Genomic DNA, 25111 nt, shown 5'->3' on the forward strand with positions numbered 1-25111 from the left:
GCCAGGCACAATGTACCCAGGATGCCAACCAAACACACTCGTCATATCAAACTCACTAAGACATTACCTTCTTCTCTTTAAGCTATGTTCATGAAGAACATGCCCTGTCATCACATGGTGGATCCTGAGGTGTTTCTCAAACCTTCACAAACTTCATAAGGAGGATCCACAAGAAGGAAACTCCAAATCAACCCCTAGACAACTATGAGATGCCTAATATCTAGGGAAACACGGGGCATGATCTCTAGGATTAAATTATTTCTTGCTTGATGCTCAATTAATGCTCAATCCATTCAAAAATGGTTCCTCTCTTATATGGTACTTGAGAAAATGAGACGACTTCAAAAGAATTGTTAGAGTGTAGAATAAATACGTCAAAGTCCAATCCGAACACACTAGGTTTAATTCAACAATGGCTTATAGGTGGCCAAAATAAATGAGTCACTGGTCAACAAGATTAATCCATTGAAGGCATTGTCTTACAAACCGGTCACACTAGACTCTGATTCAAATGTTGGATCTTTGAATGCTTCATATGCAGAGCAGAAATGCTTACTCAAAATCGATGCCACATGCCAATTAATTATATATGAATCTAATGGCTAATACATCACATCTCTAACTAATTACAACAAAATTCATTGGTATAATTATCTACTCAACCAAAAATTGGTATAACAAATGCAATATGCACTTCACAAAAAACATCAGCAAGTAAAGTCAGCAAAGATCAGTTGAAAATGGAACTACAACTACATAGAATCATGAAAACATACATACCCTTAGACCTTATAATCAACAATAACTCATGGGATATACTCCCTTCAGATTCCTATGTGTGGATGATTTGGACATCGGTGGAGCCTCTAAAACTCAACTTTCACCACTAGGTTCTCCCGCTGTATATTTATAAGCCCAACAAACCCATATATATGCAACGGATATTTATTCCAAATATTGAAAGGCAACAATCTTCTGAAAGGATAAAATTTTCTCTGTCCAAACCAAAGACTTTTACAAAACTCAAGAGAGACCTTTTTACCATGGGATAGGCAACGCAAACTATTTTTGTACACTGAAAAACAAACTTTTAGATTTCTGTTATGAGGTTTGAATTTTTTTCTATATTTAACATACATGGAATGATTATGTTTTCTTACATTTATGTGTTATACTAGTTGCTGAGGCACCACAAATGTTGATAAGTTTTTATATAGTTATGGAATGACTAAACGGGTTAGTTGTGGAATGATTATGTAAACACTCTTGTGCTATATATACTTCTACATTTGAGTATCCATATGTGTCACACAGGATATTGCTAGGTCATTATGGTGGCCAAGTCTCTGTTTGGAACCACCAGAACCAGGTATGTAATATCATCCTTCTGTCGTTCCCAGCTCCATGTGCAATGCATGTCAAAAGTATTATATAACGTATATCATTCATTCTAAATTGAATTACTGAAAGAAACAAAGAATGGTACTAACACAATTAGAAACCGAGGCATTAGCACCGGTTTGTAAGTCCCATTTGCACCGGTTGCCCAACCGGTGCAAAGGAATCGGGACTAAAGCCCGGGTCATGTGCTGCGCCTGGAAGACACTTTAGCACCGGTTTGAGCCACGAACCGGTGCTAAAGGTCCGGTAGAATTTCCGCTAGAAATGTTGAAAAAAAAATGGAATTTTTTTGAATTTATTTTTCAGAATTTTTTTAATTTCTCTATTTTCAGATATTTGAATTATTTGACAGTTTGCACTCTAATCTCTAATCACCCCTATTCTCATATCAAAGTAGATACCCCTAAGACTACTTGATAATAGTATGCTATGAATTGTATTAACCCTTAGACTTTGATAACACATGATTTTATTTTTTGAATTCCAAATAATTTTAAAAATAAGCAACAATGATTAAGTAATAATAATCAACAATGAATTTCAAATAATCTTTATGCATAATTCAATTATTAATTAAAAACTCGAAATATTTCAAAAAAATTAAAAAATTTAAAAAATTTAAAAAATTCAAAATAATGTGAAACATTCAAAATAATTAAAAACTGAAATAATCAACAAAAGACATTCTAAATTTTCAAAAAAAATCAATTTTTTTTTGGACAAAATCTAAAATCTTCCTGCTTTCATATTTCCCTTTGGAATTTTGAGAAGCAAGATTTTGTGCAAACGGCCTACAGCGGTTGAAATTAGATGTAACTTTTTGTGTAGATAGTTTTTTTATATATTACACATTTTTTTTGAGTCCGTACTCATGAAAATTCAAATTTTCCCTAAAAGTTGGTTGCGCGAGGTACATGCATGTCAAAGGATTTTGAAATTGGAAGTTTTTATCATTTTTGGTTTTTTAGACGTATTTTCGGGGGGGGGGGGGCGGGGGGGTAGGCATGAGAGGAAAAAATGGGTGTCAACCTTTTAGCCCGGGTTCGTGGCTCAAACTCCCATTTTGCACCGATTCGTGGCACCAACCGGGACTAAAGGTCACTAGCTTTTAGTCCCGGTTTGAACCACGAACCGGTGCAAAGGGGGACCTTTAGCACCGGTTTGAGCCACGAACCGGTGCTAAAGGGTTCGCACCTGCCATGTGGCTCAAACCGGTGATAAAGGTGCCTTACGAACCGGTGCTAAAGCCATGTGGGTTCCCTGCGACGTCATGGCCGCTCGAACCGGTGCTAAAGCACCCTTTAGTCTGGGTTTGTATCCTAACTGGTGCTAAAGCTCTGGGCAGCTCCAAACATAAGCCATGTTTTCTACTAGTGTAATGACCTAAGTTAAACGTTTATTATTACCTAAGTAGAGTTTCCGAGGTCGGTTACACTATGGGACGCCCCCTCCACCTCTAGATTGGGTCGATTTGGGTCGTTAACTGTTATGCGAGGCATATCATGTGGACTCGTCATGCCATGCATGTTGTTGGCATGAATGCGAAGATGACCATTTATTGCCACATGAGGTGGGACGAATATGGTGCGACACTGAATGAAAGTAGAGCAGTATGGGATGCTTCCTGCTTCCAGAATGACTTCCAGAAATATTGGGCTACCGAGATATTGTAAACCGGTAGAAGGATTAATGGAAGTGAGATATTCGATGAGAAGAATGAACACACTCTAGTGAAAATACAACATCTTTGACCAGGAAATATTGCCGTGTGTTTGTGTCATACCCTTGTTCAACACGGTGGCTCAAAGCTCATCTTTCATAATAAAACTGATGAGATCGGCCAGCAGTTGGACTCGTCATCGCCACTGCACGTGTGATGAACCTTTCTTGAAGGATTTACCTAAGAGTTGTGTATATTTCGTTTGCTTCCGTCACTGGTCATATGGTTTGAGATAGGTTGGTGAATTTACCATCATGATGCGGACAACCGCATGTTTTTGCCCACTTGTTCGACATCGTCACCTGAATTTTTGAATATTGAATATGCTTGGGGTACATCAGTGGGCGGGGAATTTGTCTTTCTAGAGGAAAAAACTGTGTGAACTCACATAAAATATTCTAGTTGGAATACTGAAAATAAATAAAAATAAGCGGAATCCTATTAATGCAAGATATTTAAAATAGCAGTGTGGCTGGGGCCCTAATTTTCAATAAGATAGAAGGAAAAAAATGTTCATTGCGGCAATAAAACAGTAACCCAGATGCCACATGCAAATTACTCCCAATATTACCCACACTAGACACAAAAGTAGTGTGCAACACCCCCGATCTAGGTGACAGGGTTATAGGAAACCGACACCCAAATACTAGCTGAACCATGGGAATATTGTAAGAATAAGTCGGGGGATCACATGTAGTGCAAGAGAAACATGTCGAGGTACGTGGCGAGGTTAGAGTCATTGAATTTTGCACCCAGATCCATGAGGCCAAGAATTATGCCCCTCCGTGAGATTACCCCTTTCCGCTCGCATTGTTCCAAGCGAGAGACCTATAGCGACCAAGGGGATACCATGCCCCAACCCTAAACTCCCCCTTGCGTAGAGGACGACCTATTGCCTATTGCGGCCACCGGCAGCGACGTGTCGCCCCTTCTGCCACTGGCTTTGTAGCCCCTCCATCCCATAGGGCTAGGACATTCATCTCTCTTGGTGGACATGGGGATCATGTGGTAGCAAAACGGCGCGTCGGCGGTGAGATACGGCCACAGGGCGACGCCTTGGTTTCTGATCTATCGGGCCACTGGTGGTGCGGTGTCCCGATGGTATGCTTGGATCTACGGGCTTGCTAGAGTGGCTGGGAATATATGGTGGTCGTAGGCGCCGACATGTGCGTGTTGCTGCAGTGGAGTACCGTGGCGACGTCATGCAACTAGAGAGATTGAAGCTAGGTGGCCGGGAGAAGGGTATGGTGTTGGTTGTTGCTATGAATCATGACGGTTTGCAGGTGAACTGCGGTGTCTATAGCACTACAGTGCAGCGGCGGTGCTACTTGTCCTGATCTAAACCTGACAGGGGCCTAACCTAGGCATGATCTTGGCTCTGCATGCTGCATCTGATCGAGGATTGGCTTTGGCGGTAGAGGGCGGTTGATCCTCTCCCACTTGCTGATCTGGCGATGGCTGCGGGACGCATTACACCTTTTCTGATTACTTGCTACCTGGACCCGAGCTTGGAGGGCTTGGAGCCATAGCCACCCTACCGTTTCTGATCTATCACCCTTATGGTGTACTATCATTCCCGCGATGGGCGCTGGATGTCGGGGTGTTGACCTCGGAAGGTGGATTGTTGGGCATCTCTATGGCGAGCAAGATGGCCATCGTGGTGGCCATTTTCTTTGGTTAGTTAGATGGCGAGGAGCATGCTTCGAGGGATCCTGCGGTGGATGGCGTGTTGCCAATAGTTACCCTCACATAGGAATCTGGAGCCTGGGCTCGGGGACAGTAGGTGGTCCAAAATACCGGTGTGCGAAGGGGCGAAAGCTCAACATTTTGATGCCAATGGCGGCAATGCCTACGGTGTCGTAATCTTCTTGGGTGCATCATTGTGGGTACGTTCATCGGTCTAGGGCTCCGGGTGAGAACCCTTGACCATCGTCATTACCCTCTTTGGGCATCAATTGGAGGTCTGATTTCCCTCAATATCATTCTGGTGTCTTCGATGGCAAGTCTTTCTGCTTCTCATACTTTTTATTTTATATTTGATATATGTTGTGTAGGAGGGTCTTCTCATCACCTTGTACTGGTACGGCCGTGTGTGGCTTTATTTATAAAACAAGGAGAAAGCCTCGTTAGAGGAGGTCTATGAGGCCACAAACCCTACATCCTAATGTACCGCCGCCAGGTTGGCGTCGTATAGGCAGACTCTCACCCTGGCGAGTGGTCATGAAGAACGTTAAACTTTGCTTTCTTTTTTCTCACTTTCCACACCTGCATGCTTCACAAGTAGTCGTGGCAACACCTGAGCAGTGAACTGCTTGTGACGGTAAAGCACACGTCCGTTGGGAACCCCAAGAGGAAGGTGTGATGCGTACAGCAGCAAGTTTTCCCTCAGTAAGAAACCAAGGTTATCGAACCAGTAGGAGATGAAGGCCACGTGAAGGTTATTGGTGGAGGAGTGTAGTGCGGCGCAACACCAGGGATTCCGGCGCCAACGTGGAACCTGCACAACACACTCAAAATACTTTGCCCCAACTTAACAAAGTGAGGTTGTCAATCTCACCGGCTTGTCAAACAAAGGATTAAACGTATGGTGTGGAGAATGATGTTTGTTTGCAAAGAACAGCAGAGAACAATGATTGCGATGATTGTATTTCAGATGTAAAAGAATGGACCGGGGTCCACAGTTCACTAGTGGTGTCTCTCCAATAAGATAAATAGCATGTTGGGTGAACAAATTACAGTTGGGCAATTGACAAATAGAGAGGGCATAACAATGCACATACATATCATGATGACTAATATGAGATTTACTTAGGGCATTACGACAAAGAACATAGACCGCTATCCAGCATGCATCTATGCCTAAAAAGTCCACCTTCGGGTTAGCATCCGCACCCCTTCCAGTATTAAGTTGCAAACAACAGACAATTGCATTAAGTACTGTGCGTAATGTAAACAATACAAATATCCTTAGACAAAGCATTGATGTTTTATCCCTAGTGGCAACAGCACATCCACAACCTTAGAACTTTCTTTCACTGTCCCAGATTCAATGGAGGCATGAACCCACTATCGAGCATAAATACCCCCTCTTGGAGTTACATGTATCAACTTGGCCAGAGCCTCTACTAGCAACGGAGAGCATGCAAGATCATAAACAACACATATATGATAGATCAATAATCAACTTGACATAGTATTCCATATTCATCGGATCCCAACAAACACAACATGTAGCATTACAAATAGATGATCTTGATCATGATAGGCAGCTCACAAGATCTAAACATGATAGCATAAGAGGAGAAGACAACCATCTAGCCACTGCTATGGACCCATAGTCCAAGGATGAACTACTCACGCATCAGTCCGGAGGCGGGCATGGTGGTGTAGAGCCCTCCGGTGATGATTCCCCTCTCCGGCAGGGTGCCGGAGGCGATCTCCTGAATCCCCCGAGATGGGATTGGCGGTGACGGCATCACAGTATGTTTTCTCGTATCGTGGCTCTCGGTACTAGGGTTTTCGCGATGGAGAGAATATATAGGCGAAGGGGCAGAGTCGGGGGACGCTCGAGGGGCCCACCCCATAGGGCGGCGCGGCCAGGGGTGGGGCCGCACCCCCCTAGGGTGTGGCCGCCTCGTCGCCCCTCTTCGTCTCCTCTTCGGAATTCTGGAAGGCTCCGTGGAAAATAAGACCGTGGGCTTTTGTTTCGTCCAATTCCAAGAATATTTCCTGTGTAGGATTTCTGAAACCAAAAACAGCAGAAAACAGGAACTGGCGCTTCGGCATCTTGTTAATAGGTTAGTGCCGGAAAATGCATCAAAATGATATAAAGTGTATATAAAACATGTGAGTATTGTCATAAAACTAGCATGGAACATAAGAAATTATAGATACGTTTGAGACGTATCAAGCATCCCCAAGCTTAGTTCCTACTCGCCCTCGAGTAGGTAAACGATAACAAGGATAATTTCTGAAGTGACATGCTACTATCATAATCTTGATCAATACTATTGTAAAGCATATGAGATGAATGAAGTGATTCAAAGCAATGGTAAAGATAATGACTAAACAACTGAATCATATAGCAAAGACTTTTCATGAATAGTACTTTCAAGACAAGCATCAATAAGTCTTGCATAAGAGTTAACTCATAAAGCAATAAATTCTTAATAGAAGGTTTTGAAACAACACAAAGGAAGATATAAGTTTCAGCAGTTGCTTTCAACTTTAACATGTATATCTCATGGATAATTGTCAACACAAAGTAATATGATGAGTGCAAATAAGCAAGTATGTAAGAATCAATGCACACAGTTGACACAAGTGTTTGCTTCTAAGATGGAAAGAAGTAGGTAAACTGACTCAACATAAAGTAAAAGAAAGGCCCTTCGCAGAGGGAAGTAGGGATTACTCATGTGCTAGAGCTTTTATTTTGAAAACATGGAAACAATTTTGTCAACGGTAGTAATAATTCATATGTGTTATGCATAAAACATCCTATAAGTTGCAAGCCTCATGCATCGAATACCAATAGTGCTCGCACCTTGTCCTAATTAGCTCGGATTTCCATGGATTATCATTGCATTACATATGTTTCAACCAAGTGTCACAAAGGGGTACCTCTATGTCACCTGTACAAAGGTCCAAGGAGATAGATCGCATTTGATTTCTCGTTTTTGATAAATCTCAACTTGAGGACATCCATACCGGGACAACATAGAAAACAGATAATGGACTCCTCTTTAATGCTTAAGCATTCAACAACAGATAATATTCTCATAAAAGATTGAGGATTAGTGTCCAAGCTGAAACTTCCACCATGATACATGGCTTTGGTTAGCGGCCCAATGTTCTTCTCTAGCAATATGCATACTCAAACCATTCAACTCATGGCAAATCACCCTTACTTCAGACAAGACGAACATGCATATCAACTCACATGATATTCAACAAAAGAACAGTTGATGGCGTCCTCAGAAACATGGTTACCGCTCAACAAGCAACTTATAAGAAATAAGATACATAAGCGACATATTCTTTACCACAATAGTTTTTAAGCTACTTTCCCATGAGCTATGTATTGCAAAGACAAGGAATGAAATTTTTAAAGGTAGCACGCAAGCAATTTACTTGGAATGGCAGAGAAATACCACATAGTAGGTAGTTATGGTGGACACAAATGGCATAAGTTTTGGCTCAAGGTTTTGGATGCACGAGAAGCATTCCCTCTCAGTACAAGGCGGGCTAGCAAGGTTGTTTGAAGCAAACACAAGTATGAACCGGTACAGCAAAACTTGCATAAGAACATATTGCAAGCATTATAAGACTCTACACTGTCTTCCTTGTTGTTCAAACACCTTTACCAGAAAATATCTAGACTTTAGAGAGACCAATCATGCAAAACCAAATTTCAACAAGCTCTACAGTAATTCTCCACTAATAGGTTCAAACTACATGATGCAAGAGCTTAAACATGATCTATTTGAGAGCTCAAAACAATTGCCAAGTATCAAATTATTCAACATAATATACCAATTACCACATGAAGCATTTTCTGTTTCCAACGAAATAGCAATAAACGAAGCGGTTTTCAACCTTCGCCATGAACATTAAAAGTAAAGCTAAGAACACCAGTGTTCATATGAAACAGCGGAGCGTGTCTTTCTCCCACACAAGGAATGCTAGGATCCGAATTTATTCAAACAAAAACAAAAATAAAAGCGTACAGACGCTCCAAGTAAAGCACATAAGATGTGACGGAATAAAAATATAGTTTCACTAGAGGTGACCTGATAAGTTGTTGATGAAGAAGGGGATGCCTTGGGCATCCCCAAGCTTAGATGCTTGAGTCTTCTTGAAATATGCAGGGATGAACCACGGGGGCATCCCCAAGCTTAGACTTTTCACTCTTCTTGATCATATTATATCATCCTCCTCTCTTGACCCTTGAAAACTTCCTCCACACCAAACTCAAAACAATCTCATTAGAGGGTTAGTGCATAATCAAAAATTCACATGTTCAGAGAGGACACAATCATTCCCAACACTTCTGGACATTACCCAAGGCTACTGAAAGTTAATGGAGCAAAGAAATCCACTCAACACAGTAAAAGAGGCAATGTGAAATAAAAGGCAGAATCTGTCAAAACAGAACAGTCCGTAAAGACGAATTTTGTCGAGGCACTTAACATGCTCAGATGAAGAAGCTCAAATTGAATGAAAGTTGCGTACATATCTGAGGATTACTCACGAATTTTTTTAGAATTTTTAGATTCTCCTACAGAGAGAACAGCTCAAATTCGTGACAGCTAAAAATCTGTTTCTGCGCAGAAATCCAAATCTAGTATCAACTCTCTATCAAAGACTTTACTTGGCACAACAATGCAATAAAGTAAAGATACAAAGGTATTGCTACAGTAGTAGCAAGCACCTTGACTCAAATATAAAACAAAAATTTCAGAAATAAAATAATGGGTTGTCTCCCATAAGCGTTTTTCTTTAACGCCTTTCAGCTAGGCGCAGAAAGTGTAAATCAAGTAACATCAAGAGAAGAAGCATCAACATCATAATTTGTTCTAATAATAGAATCAAAAGGCAACTTCATTCTCTTTCTAGGGAAGTGTTCCATACCTTTCTTAAGAGGGAATTGATATTTAATATTTCCTTCTTTCATATCAATAATAGCACCAACAGTTCGAAGAAAGGGTCTTCCCAAAAATAATAGGACAAGATGCATTGCATTCAATATCCAAAACAACAAAATCAACGGGGACAAGGTTATTGTTAACCGTAATGTGAACATTGTCAATTCTCCCCAAAGGTTTCTTTATAGAATTATCAGCAAGATTAACATCCAAATAACAATATTTCAATGGTGGCAAGTCAAGCATATCATAAAGTTTCTTAGGCATAACAGAAATACTTGCACCAAGATCACATAAAGCATTACAATCAAAATCATTGACCTTCATTTTAATGATGGGCTCCCAACCATCTTCAAACTTCCTAGGAATAGAAGTTTCAAGTTTTAATTTCTCTTCTCTAGCTTTTATGAGAGCATTTGTAATATGTTTTGTAAAGGCCAAGTTTATAGCACTAGCATTAGGACTTCTAGCAAGTTTTTGCAAGAACTTAATAACTTCAGAGATATGACAATTATCAAAATCAAAACCATTATGATCTAAAGCAATGGGATCATTGTCCCCAATACTCTGAAAAATTTCAGCACTTTTATCACAAACAAGCTTTCAAAGTAGCTTGTGCAATTTTGCATGCTTTGTATTAGAAGTAGAAACATCGCCAACACCAATTATTTTACCATTGATAGTAGGAGGTTTAGCAACATGTGAAGCATCAACATTACTAGTGGTAGTAATAGTCCAAACTTTAGCTACATTATTCTCTTTAGCAAGTTTTTCTTCTCTTTCCCACCTAGCATGCAATTCAGCCATCATTCTAATATTGTCATTAATTCGAACTTGGATAGCGTTTGCTGTAGCAAATGACTTAATATCTTTAGTTTCATTAGGCATAACTTTCAGTTTTAAAAGATCAACATCAGCAGCAAGACTGTCAACCTTAGAAGCAAGAACATCAATTTTACCAAGCTTTCCCTCAACAGATTTGTTGAAAGCAGTTTGTGTACTAATAAATTCTTTAAGCATGACTTCAAGACCAGAGGGTACACTCCTATTATTGTTGTAAGAATTACCATAAGAATTACCATAACCATTACCATTATTAGAAGGATATGGCCTATAGTTGTTACCAAAATTATTCCTATAAGCATTGTTGTTGAAATTATTACTTTTAATGAATTTCACATCAACATGCTCTTCTTGAGCAACCAATGAAGCTAAAGGAACATTATTAGGATCATCATGAGATCTACCATTAGCAGGCATAGACATAATAACATCAATCTTATCACTCAAGGAGGAGGTTTCTTCAACAGAATTTACCTTCTTACCTTGTGGAATCCTTTCAGTGTGCCATTCAGAGTATTGTTGCGGCACCCAAAGTGATGGACATAAAAGTACCTCCAGCAGCTGAATCCAATAGGTTCCTTAAAGAAAAATTCAATCCTGCATAAAAGGTTTGGATGATCATCCAAGTAGTCAGTCCATGGGTAGGGCAATTCTTTACCAAAGATTTCATTCTTTCCCATGCTTGGGCAACATGTTCATTATCCAATTGCTTAAAATTCATAATGCTACTTCTCAAAGATATAATTTTAGCAGGAGGATAATATCTACCAATGAAAGCATCTTTACATTTAGTCCATGAATCAATACTATTCTTAGGCAAAGATAGCAACCAATCTTTAGCTCTTCCTCTTAAGGAGAAAGGAAACAATTTCAGTTTTATAATGTCCCCATCAACATCCTTATACTTTTGCATTTCACAAAGTTCAACAAAATTATTAAGATGGGCAGCAGCATCATCAGTACTAACACCAGAAAATTGCTCTCTCATAACAAGATTTAGTAAAGCAGGTTTAATTTCATAAAATTCTGCTGTAGTAGCAGGTGGAGCAATAGGAGTGCATATAAAATCATTATTATTGGTGCTAGTGAAATCACACAACTTAGTGTTCTCAGGAGTATTCATTTTAACAGCAATAAAAATAAGTAAAGCAAACTGAATTAAATAAAGTAAATGCAAGTAACTAATTTTTTTGTGTTTTTGATATAAAGAAAGCAAACAAGACAGAAAATAAAATAAAGTAAAGCAAGACAATAAACAAAGTAAAGAGATTGGATGTGAGAGACTCCCCTTGCAGCGTGTCTTGATCTCCCCAAAGAACGGCGCCGTAAAAAGAGTTGCTTGTGACGGTAAAGCACACGTCCGTTGGGAACCCCAAGAGGAAGGTGTGATGCGTACGGCAGAAGTTTTCCCTCGAAGAAACCAAGGTTATCGAACCAAGAGGGAGATGAAGGCCACGTGAAGGTTGTTGGTGGAGGAGTGTAGTGCGGCGCAACACCAGTGGATTCCGGCGCCAACGTGGAACCCGCACAACACAATCAAAATACTTTGCCCCAACTTAACAAAGGTGAGGTTGTCAATCTCACCGGCTTGCTGTAAACAAAGGATTAAACGTATGGTGTGGAGAATGATGTTTGTTTGCAAAGAACAGCAGAGAACAATGATTGCAGTAGATTGTATTTCAGATGTAAAAGAATGGACCGGGGTCCACAGTTCTCTAGTGGTGTCTCTCCAATAAGATAAATAGCATGTTGGGTGAATAAATTACAGTTGGGCAATTGACAAATAGAGAGGGCATAACAATGCACATACATATCATGATGACTAATATGAGATTTACTTAGGGCATTACGACAAAGAACATAGACCGCTATCCAGCATGCATCTATGCCTAAAAAGTCCACCTTCGGGTTAGCATCCGCACCCCTTCCAGTATTAAGTTGCAAACAACAGACAATTGCATTAAGTATCATGCGTAATGTAAACAATACAAATATCCTTAGACAAAGCATTGATGTTTTATCCCTAGTGGCAACAAAGACATCCACAACCTTAGAACTTTCTCACATCGTCCCGCATTCAATGGAGGCATGAACCCACTATCGAGCATAAATACCCCCTCTTGGAGTTACAAGTATCAACTTGGCCAGAGCCTCTACTAGCAACGGAGAGCATGCAAGATCATAAACAACACATATATGATAGATCAATAATCAACTTGACATAGTATTCCATATTCATCGGATCCCAACAAACACAACATGTAGCATTACAAATAGATGATCTTGATCATGATAGGCAGCTCACAAGATCTAAACATGATAGCACAAGAGGAGAAGACAACCATCTAGCTACTGCTATGGACCCATAGTTCAAGGATGAACTACTCACGCATCAGTCCGGAGGCGGGCATGGTGGTGTAGAGCCCTCCGGTGATGATTCCCCTCTCCGGCAGGGTGCCGGAGGCGATCTCCTGAATCCCCCGAGATGGGATTGGCGGCGACGGCGTCACAGTATGTTTTCTCGTATCGTGGCTCTCGGTACTAGGGTTTTCGCGACGGAGAGAATATATAGGCGAAGGGGCGTAGTCTGGGACGCTCGAGGGGCCCACCCCATAGGGCGGCGCGGCCAGGGGTGGGGCCGCGCCCCCCTAGGGTGTGGCCACCTCGTCGCCCCTCTTCGTCTCCTCTTCGGACTTCTGGAAGGCTCCGTGGAAAATAAGACCGTGGGCTATTGTTTCGTCCAATTCCGAGAATATTTCCTGTGTAGGATTTCTGAAACCAAAAACAGCAGAAAACAGGAACTGGCGCTTCGGCATTTTGTTAATAGGTTAGTGCCGGAAAATGCATCAAAATGATATAAAGTGTATATAAAACATGTGAGTATTGTCATAAAACTAGCATGGAACATAAGAAATTATAGATACGTTTGAGACGTATCATGAACTAGTCTAGGAACTCTCCGGTAGCGATGGGCAGGAGGAGGCCATGCTGTCTCCACGACCACCATGTCATCAACGCTGACACAAGCACACGACCACCATGTCATCAACGCTGACACAAGCATTGGGCCATCCAGCTCGGAACTTATCATCTCAGAGCGTGGTGGGACAAAGCATCCATCTGCATGCGAACTTAGACATGAGAAGGCTCATCGGGGATCAACAACAAAGGGCCCGTTTGGTAGGCTGGGTCGATTTTTTGCATGACTGCGCCAGTGAGACGGGAGTCTCTGCGCGTTGCGAACGGGCCATGGGCCATGAAACGCGTGTCGTTTGGAAGCCTGTGCAGAATTTTTTGGCCCAGCAGAAACCTAAGGCTCAGTTTGTTTAGTTTCATACGAGCCCAGCTTTAACCTCACCACTTGTCCACATGGTGACCTTACCTCTCACCTCCTCACCTATCACAAAGCCTGGCGTCGCTGTCACGAAGCCTGACACGATGCCGGTGCGCGGAAAGACCACCATGTCACTCTCGCCGACGGCGGCCAAGGCGGGTTTACGCTACCTACGCGCAAGACTGGGCTGAATATGATAGGCCGAAGCTTTTGATGTAGTACAACAAGAATGTCGCCGCCACTGGCTACACCTACACGGTTACCGCCATGGATTACTACCTATCACATACCATAACCATCACCACCATGACACCGCGGGGCACGCCTGTCACAGGCATCACCACGTCGCCGAACACGAAGACGAACACCACCATGACACCGTCGTTCACGCCCGTCAGACGCATTACCATGTCACCGACGACGTCGCCGAACACCACCATGACACCGCCGGTCACGCCGGTCATAGGCATCACCACGTCACCAAACATGAAGACGAACGCCACCATGACACCGCCGTTCACGCTCGTCACAAGCATCACCATGTCGCCGACCACGAAGCTGAATACCACCATAACACCGCCGGTCACGCTGGTCATAAGCATCACCACGTCGCCGACCACGAAGACGAACATCACCATGCCGCCACCCCCATGGGTTATCACCTCCCACTTGTCATCTATCATCACCACGTCGCCGTCCATGAAGATAGCAAGCGAGAAGTTGAGCAAGAGTACTCCAAACCTTACTCACACATACGTACACATTACACTATATTTGTAAGTCATTTATCTATCAATGTATGTACACCGAAACAAAAACCTGTCAACATGAAAGTCATGCAGAATGGTGAGGTGATCCTACTCCTAAAAAGAAATTTCAAACGGTTGAGCGTGTACGATAAATTTGGCAAAATTCGCTTAAAACTTCATACACGAAATTGACGATTTACGACTGATGAAACTCGAAACCGATTGTGGGAATTGATTCGTATCATCGACACGCATCTTTTTCATGTACAACTTATTTTGATTCGGAGTATAGTTGTGTTGATTTGAAGAGAGGGTGTGTGTAGTAGGGTAAGGGAGAGTGAGCTTAACCGAGTCCACGTGCACAAGTTGCATCGATCGAGCACACCGAGTCCACGTGCACAAGTTGCATCGATCGAGCACAGGAGGCAAAAGAACGGGCCAGACCCTGGAGGAACTGCCTATTCGGGCGTTCCTCTGGATGCAGGCAAAATACTACTTTAAGAACCGTGTGATGCAACAATGCGAGTAAGCCCAAGCTACCAAACTGGCCGTTTTGTGTCTCCACCCATGCAAAAAATGCCTTCACAGGCTACCAAACGTGCCCAAAATCGTGACCGGGCTGGGTAGTGGAGGGGTAATATCGGTAGAGATGACTGGCGAGGTGAGGAGAGATGACTGGAGGGGTAATACCAAACTGGCGCGCGATGGACGAGAGAATGGAGCGGTTCCAAACTTCCGGCAACATGGTCAATGTGACTCCTACAGAGCTGGGACGAGCAGTTACAAAAGGGAGTGGCGCAAAATGAGTACAATACAAACCTAAGTACAACTATTCCAACAAATTATCAACAGTTTTTCCAGCTGTGTTGACACAAGAAAGGCAAATACTGGAAAAAAATCTGTCCAAAAGATTACGAGAGAAATCGATTTGATTGTATCATTACCATATTAGTTGATAGTCTCATTCTTTGAAAATATATTTCTCTTTACCAAGTTATGGAACTTTTCAGAAGTTTCACTGCAGATCACTCATTGCCAACTGAATCGTAGTAAATTCTCCTCGGACCAACAATTGATCGATTGTGAACCATCTTTTGATTTCTGCATTGTGCTATTTTAAAGCGAGTAAATATCAAAGACAAAAGGAATGCAAGAGTGGCCCTTAGACCCATGTACCAGGAAGTAACTTGATTAAATTACCTGGGATGATTCAAATAATCAGTTTCCATCAAAGAAACTTGTGGCTTATGTAACACCTACAAATAAAAAAGAAGCACCAAACATCTCCCAGCAAATAGAAAAGTAGCACGACCGATCAATCATACAGATGAAGTGAGTATCCTCTCAGAGTTACCATGAATATTGCAAATATCATCAAATTATGCAGCTCAAAATTTGGCAGTACATCCGAAAGCAATATTTAAAAACACGTGTGAGACTATTTTAGTGCCATGTTGGAGGCTTGGAGCAAGGAATAATATGATACTCCAAATGCATAACCAGATCCCCAAGATAAACGGGCCCTGAGAGTTTGGTATGCCTGACAAAGAAAATAACCTATCTTGCTAATTTGCGTGTATGACTATTAATCTCTTACATATGAAGTATTTTCCCCAAATTTCAAAGCTTAACTATGTATATGAACTCGTGTAGAAATAGAGATAGAAGATCAACCAAGTAGTAATAAATAGCAATTCATTGAACTGGTACAGAGAGAGAGTAGCAGTGATACTTGTCCAGGAAACTCTAACGGCAATTCCATATGCTACAAAATGATCCTCTCTCTGCGCTATTGCGTTGAGCTTGATAGCACAAGCATCATGGTGGCCGGCAGGTTTTCCTCTTGCACGTGCACAGCATCTCTCTCAAAGTTTCACCCAACCCTCCAATTGTAGACTTCCCCTCCGAGCGACTCGAACATCTCCCATGTGCGCCTCTACAACACCTGAAATATATCAGTTGTGATCGGTTTTTTACCTCTCATCATGGCCGGACGGGCGGTTTCGATTTCCACGAAGGCATATATGGAGCACCACGAAAGCGCAGGTGTGAGGTGTCCGCGCCCGCCATAGCAAACAAAAAAGAAATCAGGAAGGATAGCAATTGATAAGACTGGAAGACAAATTGAGGCGAGATCACATATGGGCAACCGGGAGGGATGGAGCACACAACATATAAAGAGGAATATAGCAATAAAAAATTGAGTAGTAGCAAATAAGGCGGCTACATGCAGAGTAACGTGCCTATGTTCGAGCAACAATAATGGAAGGAAGGCGGCCTGGCTTCCGCCTAATTACTCCCGGTTACTTCGCAGTGAAGGGCAGAGAAGGGGGCGAACAGAATTAAGCTGGGCCTACGCCATTCAGTCATCCAAGAGGGCCGATCGGCAGGAAAACCTGCTGGCTGACCAACAACCCATCGGCAATCGGCCCGGCTCATAAGAAAACTCTCAGGTCAATATTCAGAGAAGCAGCCCACTGATGGGTGGCCTGGCTGAGGTGGATGGGTTGCGCCATAATAGTCCAGTCTTATGTGACTAAATGATCTAGGATGCTCACAAATACGATCGGATGGCTGCGGACGACAAATCAACATGAAGGGTGCTAGCTAGGTAAATTTTAGTGTTTCTTAATGAGCCCAAACGATAGATTCAATAAGTTCAACATTGATATTACTGTATTGTATTGCAAATTTCTTTGCTAGTTACTCCCTCCTTCCCAATTTAGGATGCATATTAGGTTTGGTCAAAGTCAAACTTTATAAAGTTGGTCCAACTATATATGAAAATATATCAATTTTTATAATTCCAAATGCGTATAATATTAAATATATTTCATGATGATTCTAATAAGATTGAGATAATGTTGTAGATGTTGCTACAATTTTCTATATATTTAATCAAAGTTTATAGAGTTTGACTTTCACCAAAACAAATATGCATCCTAATTTGGGACAGAGGGAGTACCAACTAACTACCGACATCAGCATCACCACTTAAGAAGTTGCTATAATTAATGTAGAGAAGCAAAGATCTATAATAAACAGAACTAACAAGTCAGCACTGAATCCCAGTCCAAATATTAAAGATAATGATACCTTGCACCGGTTATGGCCATGAACTGCTGCACCTTGTCATGGCTTCCTCTTCCCAGATAATGCTGCAATCAATAAGATGAGAAAAATTAAAGTAATCAAACAAAGTTCCACAAGCTATGTTGCCAAGATACTGTGGTGTCATGGGGATTCAACCAATATCTTTACGGCAGAAAGACTATCTTTATGCTTATAAAGAGCTTGTTAGGTACAATCTGGTAGAAAACTACTACAATTACTGTCAATACTTGCTTAAACATCAGTACAATCAGGGGAAATCATCTATGCAGATGGAGAAAATGGCAAATTTTAGAAGTGTGTACCTGATACTTGTGGCACCTATTGGCAGCGACACCACAATTGCTCTTGGCAAGAATATATTGCCAAAACAAATTATCATGGCAGTTTGATTTGGAACTAAAATGATAGGAGCCAACTCTTGACCAACATCATGTCCAGTTCTTCTCTTCGTCCCCAATACCCGATCAACAAAAAACTGGTGAATAAAATATAGATTAGAACAATCCGACGCTAATAAAATCACATACCTTCTTGCAAGGTGATTAATTCCAGGTTAATAGCATACCTTTAACTTTGTAATCCAATAACCATAAAATAAAAATCAAGCTAAGGAAAGTACGTTTCATTTGGAAGCAGTGAACTATACATTTGAAATATCGATGGACCACACAAGCGCAATGTAAAAAAGGATAAACCTAAGATTCCATCCTAGCTAACACGGACACAGACCAACCTATGTAATTAGATGAAAGACGTGTAGCGTAAGAGATAACTAAACTGAATGAATCTGCTTGATAAAGGAGTTTTTATCTAATTCCATGATAGTCTATCAACTGTCATAAAAGTTGGCAAAGTCAAAGGGGATGCAGCTGCTGTTTTGTCACCTATCATTGTAACTCCATTGTAAATTCAAATTGGTGGTATATATGATTGTAAGAAACATTGCAACTGTATCAAAAGAGGGATCTGAATATCTGTTATCCATCACGCGATAAAGTTGTGGTTGTAATACCTTTCTCATGTGCACGCTCAAGGTACCAATGATCCAAAATCTAGTGATTGGTATGTCTTCGTAAAAAAAGCAAGTGTGTGCTCTTAACAAAAAAGGATGCAACAAAAATACTCAGTTCTTATAACTAATCATCACCTGGGAAGCAATACTTCATAGAACTCAGATGTTGTGTTACCGAGTCATTCGTAATTCAACAGAAAAATTAAATTTGTTATATAATAACCTCATTAATTCATAAAATTATGTATAGGTTCATTTGTGCAGAAATAGAGCATATGGATTCTGGAAGATTGGAAAAAAATAGTCACATTGTCACTTCAGCATTACTATCCTCTTGCTTCAACTATCTCTCCATTAAGCTCCATATGTTGCAGTCGCTCCCTGTTTGCTTATGTTTCCTCCTCTCAGCTTCAAGGGCTGCCAATGTTGTACACTTACACTTGCTAAATTATTTCTGTTTCCCAAAACACAGCTAAACCCCAACAATTAAGGGAAGTTATGAATGTACGTTCCAAATAACTGGAATTATAATTGACAACATGTGATTGCCATCGGGCAGTTAAAATCAAATAATGCTTTATGAGTACACCAAAGAAAACTGCACCGCCTAGTTAACATGATTTTTAATTTGGCCAAACCAGATTTCTACATAAACTCAAGATTCAAAAATTCAATTAAGCTCCACTGAAGTTGTTAGGCCAACATAGACAGATCAATACAGTTCCAGACAAGAAATCAAGACATTACCTATTTTAGCGTTGTTCATAGAAATCTTCGTGTCTTCCCATCTTGAGAAATTTCAATTTGAGGTTCCAGAATTCTAGATTCATTTGATGGGTTGATCGAGCATAAACCTATCTGACAACAGAGGGATATTATTTTAAAAATAAAGAATGCACTTCACCTTTTGAAGGGAGTGACAAATACTCTGCTTTATTTGGACAGCTAGCTTGTGCAACCTCCCATAATAATGTTGAATACATAAACCACAAATTTCTTTACCAAAAAACAGAATCACTGACCATTCTATTAGTAGTAAGGCAGTTCAGAATAACCAAATTGGTTGTCAGACAGATTATCATGTACCAAGAGTGTCGCCACTAATTTCCAAGGAGATCCTCTAGTAATAAAATGGACCATATGAGTACCCCAAGAAGCCTGAATCACTAAAACTCGTCGGCATCAATGAATAAAACCTTATCTTTTCACAGAAACAAATAAAGATTTTCTGACGATTCAGTCGAAAGTTTGGAAGAAATATCCAGCTCCGATCTCTTTATTAAATACTTAGCTACTTGATCTGTTTCCTATGTAGCCATGTATGTAGCAGATCCGAGAAAAGTACAAATAACTTCAAATGTTTGGTTGTAGCATAAAGAAGACCGTATTATTAAATCGTCACTACTCTAGCCTACCAATTTTGCCATCACTTGCATTGTTGCATGACCTGTCTATCCACAAATGGTCAGAGTACTGTTTAATTAAGAGCAGATCAGTAGACTATGCATATGAGGAGAAATAAGAACTGGATGAAATCAAGCAGTTGAATGTGTCAGAAGGAAATCAACCAACAGTTCAGAGGGTAGCAGTCCTGTGGGGGTAAAAATTGGACATGATGCACTGGAAAAGCAAAATCAGAGCTGAACGGCTGTACCTCAAGAGGTTGTTTGCTACTTGCAGCTACAGAGACCAAATGCAATTATACATTTGAAAAAACAAAACATAAACAACAATAAGGTCATTCTGAATTTCGGAGCAACTGAATTCGGAATTACAGGTGTTGTACATTTCTATTGTACCTCAACAATTGGAACGTTTTGGACGGGACTGCGAGGCAAGCAGGGGCCAGGGGAGCCATGGGAGGGAGACGGACCAGGCGGCGCAGAGAAGACTCGCGGTGTCGTGTTGGGGGGCGCTGCGCCGGTGTCGGATGTAGCGCCGGCGCCGGTGCAGCAGCCTACTCCGCTGCCGCCATCTATGGTCGAGTGCTTCGTTGGTTCATCGTGCTGCACCGTTGGGGAGCAGTGGGCAAACGCTTGCTGTAGTGGATGGAGGACGACGGGAAAACTCGAGGTGATATAGCCATATACACTTGCTGTTCTAAGGATGTAGCTATCGGGAGGCAGAACACACGCGCCGTGGGCAAACGCTTGCCGTAGTGACGACAGGAAAACTCGAGGTCCTATGTAGCCATGTATGTAGCAGATCCAGGAAAAGTACAAATGCTTGGTTGTAGCATAAAGAAGACCGTATTATTAAACCGTCACTACTCTAGCCTACCAATTTTGCCATCACTTGCATTGTTGCATGACCTGTCTATCCAGAAATGGTCAGAGTACTGTTTAATTAAGAGCAGATCAGTAGACTATGCATATGAAGAGAAATAAGAACCGGATGAAATCAAGCAGTAGAATGTGTCATAAGGAAATCAAGCAACAGTTCAGAGGAAGTTGGACATGATGCACCGGAAAAGCAAAATCAGAGCTAAACGGTTGTACCTCAAGAGGTTGTTTGCAACTTGCAGCTATAGAGGCCAAATGCATCTATGTATCCGAAAAATCATCACATAAAAAACAATAAGGTCTTTCTGAATTTCGGAGCAACTGAATTCGGAATTGCAGGTGTTGTACATTTCAATTGTACCTCAACAATTGAAACGTTTTGGAACCTGGAGCTCGCAAGGGGCGTCCGGCAAATGGACGGGACAGTGAGGCAAGGCAAGAAGGGACGGACCAGGCGGCGCGACGTCGGTGCCCCCCAAACAGCAAGCGCGAGATGCTAAAGCATCTGCATCGGCCGTAGGGACAGGAGCCGAGGCCTAACTAGGCGCAGAGAAGCCTCGCAGTGTCGCGCCGGCGCCGGTGCAGCTGCCTGCTCCGCTGCCGCCATGTAGGGTTGAGTGTGTTGTTGGTTCATCGTGCTTCAGCGTTGGGGAGCAGTCGGAGGCAGGAGGCGAGGAGCGACGCGATGGGCAAATGCTTGCTGTAGTGGATGGAGGACGACGGGAAAACTCGAGGTGACATGTGGAGAGAAGAGAGCAAGCAGGGAGCAACCTCAGGATATGCGTCGTGCCGGCCGGAGCTAGGACGGAGGCGGCCGGAACCCTAGCTCGAAAAACAGGGGAAAGAGGGAGGAAGAAGAATGGGAGAGGGTGCGGGCGGCTGAATTCAGGATACACTATAAAAAAATGAGAAATTTCCATGTTGCTTTTAAAACAGTGGAACTGATTAAGCATTTTTCATTTTTATGTAGACAAGAGTGATGGCAATCAACGACAAGAGTGATGGGGAGTTTCGGCCAGGGTTCGCCATTAGGGCAGCTAAATTCATCGAGCCACTGCAAGTATTTGTGTTCGGCGATGATAAAGGATACATCCACGTGTATTCATATGAAAAAGCGGAGAAGCTGCATAATTTTAGAGGTCATGCGAGTTGCATCAACTCACTGGCAGTTCACCCCAGTGAGCCATTAGTGCTCTCGGCATCTTTTGACACGCTGATCAAACTTTGGAACTGGGAGGCTGGCTGGCAGTGCATAAGAACATTCGAAGGACACTCGAACATTGTGAATCAAGTCAAGTTCAACCCGCAGACTGCCGGAAACACTTTTGCTAGTTGTTCAATTGACTCCACGATAAAGGTTTATTAATTAGTTGGTGTAGATTTTTTTTAGTATAAGAGCAGTTTCCATATCAATTTCCCTAATAATGTCGTACTGATGCTTGAGATTGACAGATGTGGAACATGGATTCTCCTACTCCCGTCGCCTCATTCGTGTGCGATCAAGGATTTGCTTTCACTTTTGATTATTTCTGCCCGGGCGGGGCTTTGCAGTATTTGGTTACACACACTGAGTTTAAGGGGAGTGCACAGGTATGACATCTTCAATATTGTTTTATAGCAACACATGCAGAGCTCACGTAGAAAGAAGTAAAATATAGTACTTACTACTAATGATGCATGTGTAAATTATTTGTTGTGCCGCCTGAAGCTCCATGTTTTTGCCAGATCTGGGATTTGCAATCAAATACATGTATCAAACTTATCGACGGACTCCAAAAACGGGGCTGTAATATTGCTGTGGTTGAACGTCCCTCAGGTCGTTCGATTCTGCTTACAGTGTCAGAGGATCACACTGTTGCTTTTTGTAACTCAACAACTCACAGGTACCATTTTTATTACCCTACGCTAGCCAGCATCTTTCACTCTGACAAACATTGCAACTGCATTTCCCATTCCTTCATAATGACGCCACGCATCAAAGGTAAAAATAATTGGCAGCGGTGGATGAATACCTTGCTTCACAATTTGGCAGGTATGAGAACAGGGTTAACTTTAATTTGGGAAATGTCCGGGACTTTGCATACATTAACATGACAAAAAGGTAAACTAATCTCCCACGAATCTTGTAGTTATTATTCACATAATTTAATTTTGTAGATTCTAGTAGTATCTCTCTTTCTCTCTCTGACTGGAGCTCATATGTGTGTAGTATTGCCGTCCTATGTTCGAAAGGAATAGCAATAATGGAAATCGATTGATCTTCCACAAAGATCCAGTTTCTAGCTAAGGTGACAGCTGTGGATTTTGATGTTTACTCGAAACGGTAGACTGTATGATGACAAATTGACAATCCTGGTTGGTCTTGGTGGATCGTTTTGTATCATCAGTCACCATGTACATTTTTGCAGCGCGCATTGTAATTTTAGCGGATACCATCATCTTCGAAATAAAGGAGCCGAGAAATGTTACCAACAAATTGGTGCGAGGCGTCGTGAAACAGAGAAGAGAACATGTATATCGCGTCGTCCTCAAGACGGTCGCAAAAGGCGAACGGAAACACTGCCCAACCGTAATCTGCTGTCTGGATGATTTACTTTTTCGTTGTTCCTTTCGCATGTCTCGGCCGATGTATGTGCGCCTTGTGCGGTGAGTGCGTGGTGCGTCTGCTTCCGCCTTCCAATTGTAGAAAGTAGTATTCTTCAGCATTCAGTCCGGTACAGGGGTTCAGTGTTCTTTATTTGGGTATGTTATAATGAACAACGCAGGGGCTTGAGGGTTGAACATGGAACATGGAACGCCCTTCGCTACATCTCGAGGTCGAAAGTTTCTCTTTTCACCTTATATATATCCAGCTTGCCTCGTGAGTTTATTTCTTAATTTGAATCACTCCGGTCAAGCATCTACTGGAGTTCCGTAGCGGGACTTTTTTTCTTAGTTTTCTTTTTCTTTTTTGACTGTGTGCATCCGTATTACCATTAGGGTATTGCGTTGTTGCAGAGGATGGATGTAATTGGTATCTATCGATATTAATGTATTTTCTTTATCGAAAAAAACATCTACTGAAAATAAATCCACTGCCATCCATATCAAAATATTTCCGGCTGGCCATGTTAACATGTTGCCATCTCAAAATGCCAATTTCATGAAAACAACATGCCATTAACTTCGAAAACCCCTAAAGACAGGTTCATTACATCTCACTGGGGTGAATTTCAAAGAACCGCCACATTACAACGACAATATCGAAAAACCACCACTATTCATAGAAATTGCAAAAATCCACCGGTATTGATAGAATTCATTACATTGTGCACTGATTTCGCCAGTTTAACCTTCTTAACAAGGAATATGACAACCGATCCCACTGGGGTGACGTGGCCGGAAATGTGACGGCAAAGGACAATCAAGGTTAAACAACTAACTTTTAGGGGTTTTCTGTAGATTCTTCAGGGACATACAAGTCAACTCATATCTCCTTTCTTTTTCCGTCTTTCCTAATCCCGCACTATAGGCAACGCGCAACTTACCATCGCCGGCGTCATCCATGGCCACCGGCAACGCCCTTCCTTGCCCCCACCTACGTCCCGGCAGGTGGCGTCGCCCATCCACACCTCTGCATCTATCTGAAGCCAAGAATGATATGGCCGCTGCCGGCCCTAGACCTCCTATGAGTGGATTCCCGCCATCGCGTGCCTCCTCACTGTTGCGAGATTGACCTGCGAAAATCGATCTCTAGCGTCATTGATGTGTTGGGAATGGGTGGCGACCTGCGGTCGGCGGCACGACATTGGGGGGCGGAGGTAGGGGTGGTGAGGCCGTTCACGAGCTTGTAGGGCATCTCCAACGCTGTCGATGTGCACGGCATGGGAAGCGACCCGCTGCCAACGGAAAAACTTCGGGGATGGAGGTGGGGTTGGCGAGGCCAGCGGCGAGTTCGTCGGACATCTCCAGTGCAGGGCGTTGGCGCGAGGCCTGCGGCGGCGTTGTCCCTGCAATGTGGGACGGGAGGAGG

The 25111-nt window shown here is 42.1% G+C and overlaps 1 protein-coding gene and 1 long non-coding RNA gene across 4 annotated transcripts in view; one reads left to right on the forward strand and one right to left on the reverse strand.

The window, feature by feature from the left end:
- The window catches only part of LOC127319753 (uncharacterized), a 48946-nt gene extending 25371 nt beyond the window's left edge, over nucleotides 1-23575 (forward strand). For 2 of the 3 annotated variants that reach the window (XM_071819702.1, XM_071819703.1), the window contains exons 10-14: nucleotides 1315-1369; nucleotides 22070-22456; nucleotides 22552-22689; nucleotides 22825-23200; nucleotides 23309-23575. In XM_071819702.1, coding sequence (XP_071675803.1) covers nucleotides 1315-1369; nucleotides 22070-22456; nucleotides 22552-22689; nucleotides 22825-23193 — 949 coding nt within the window. In that variant the 3' untranslated portion in view covers nucleotides 23194-23200; nucleotides 23309-23575. The remainder of the gene's footprint in view (nucleotides 1-1314; nucleotides 1370-22069; nucleotides 22457-22551; nucleotides 22690-22824; nucleotides 23201-23308) is intronic. The other variant, XM_071819704.1, reaches the window with a different exon arrangement.
- LOC139830950 (uncharacterized) lies at nucleotides 16354-17775 on the reverse strand. Its single transcript, XR_011744498.1, has 2 exons — nucleotides 17657-17775; nucleotides 16354-17401 (listed from the first exon to the last, which is right to left on the reverse strand). It is a non-coding gene; the product is annotated as an uncharacterized lncRNA (long non-coding RNA).
- Nucleotides 23576-25111: the final 1536 nt, after the last annotated feature.

This window comes from Lolium perenne, chromosome 5 (assembly GCF_019359855.2).
Source record: "Lolium perenne isolate Kyuss_39 chromosome 5, Kyuss_2.0, whole genome shotgun sequence".
NCBI classification, from domain to species: Eukaryota; Viridiplantae; Streptophyta; class Magnoliopsida; order Poales; family Poaceae; genus Lolium; species Lolium perenne.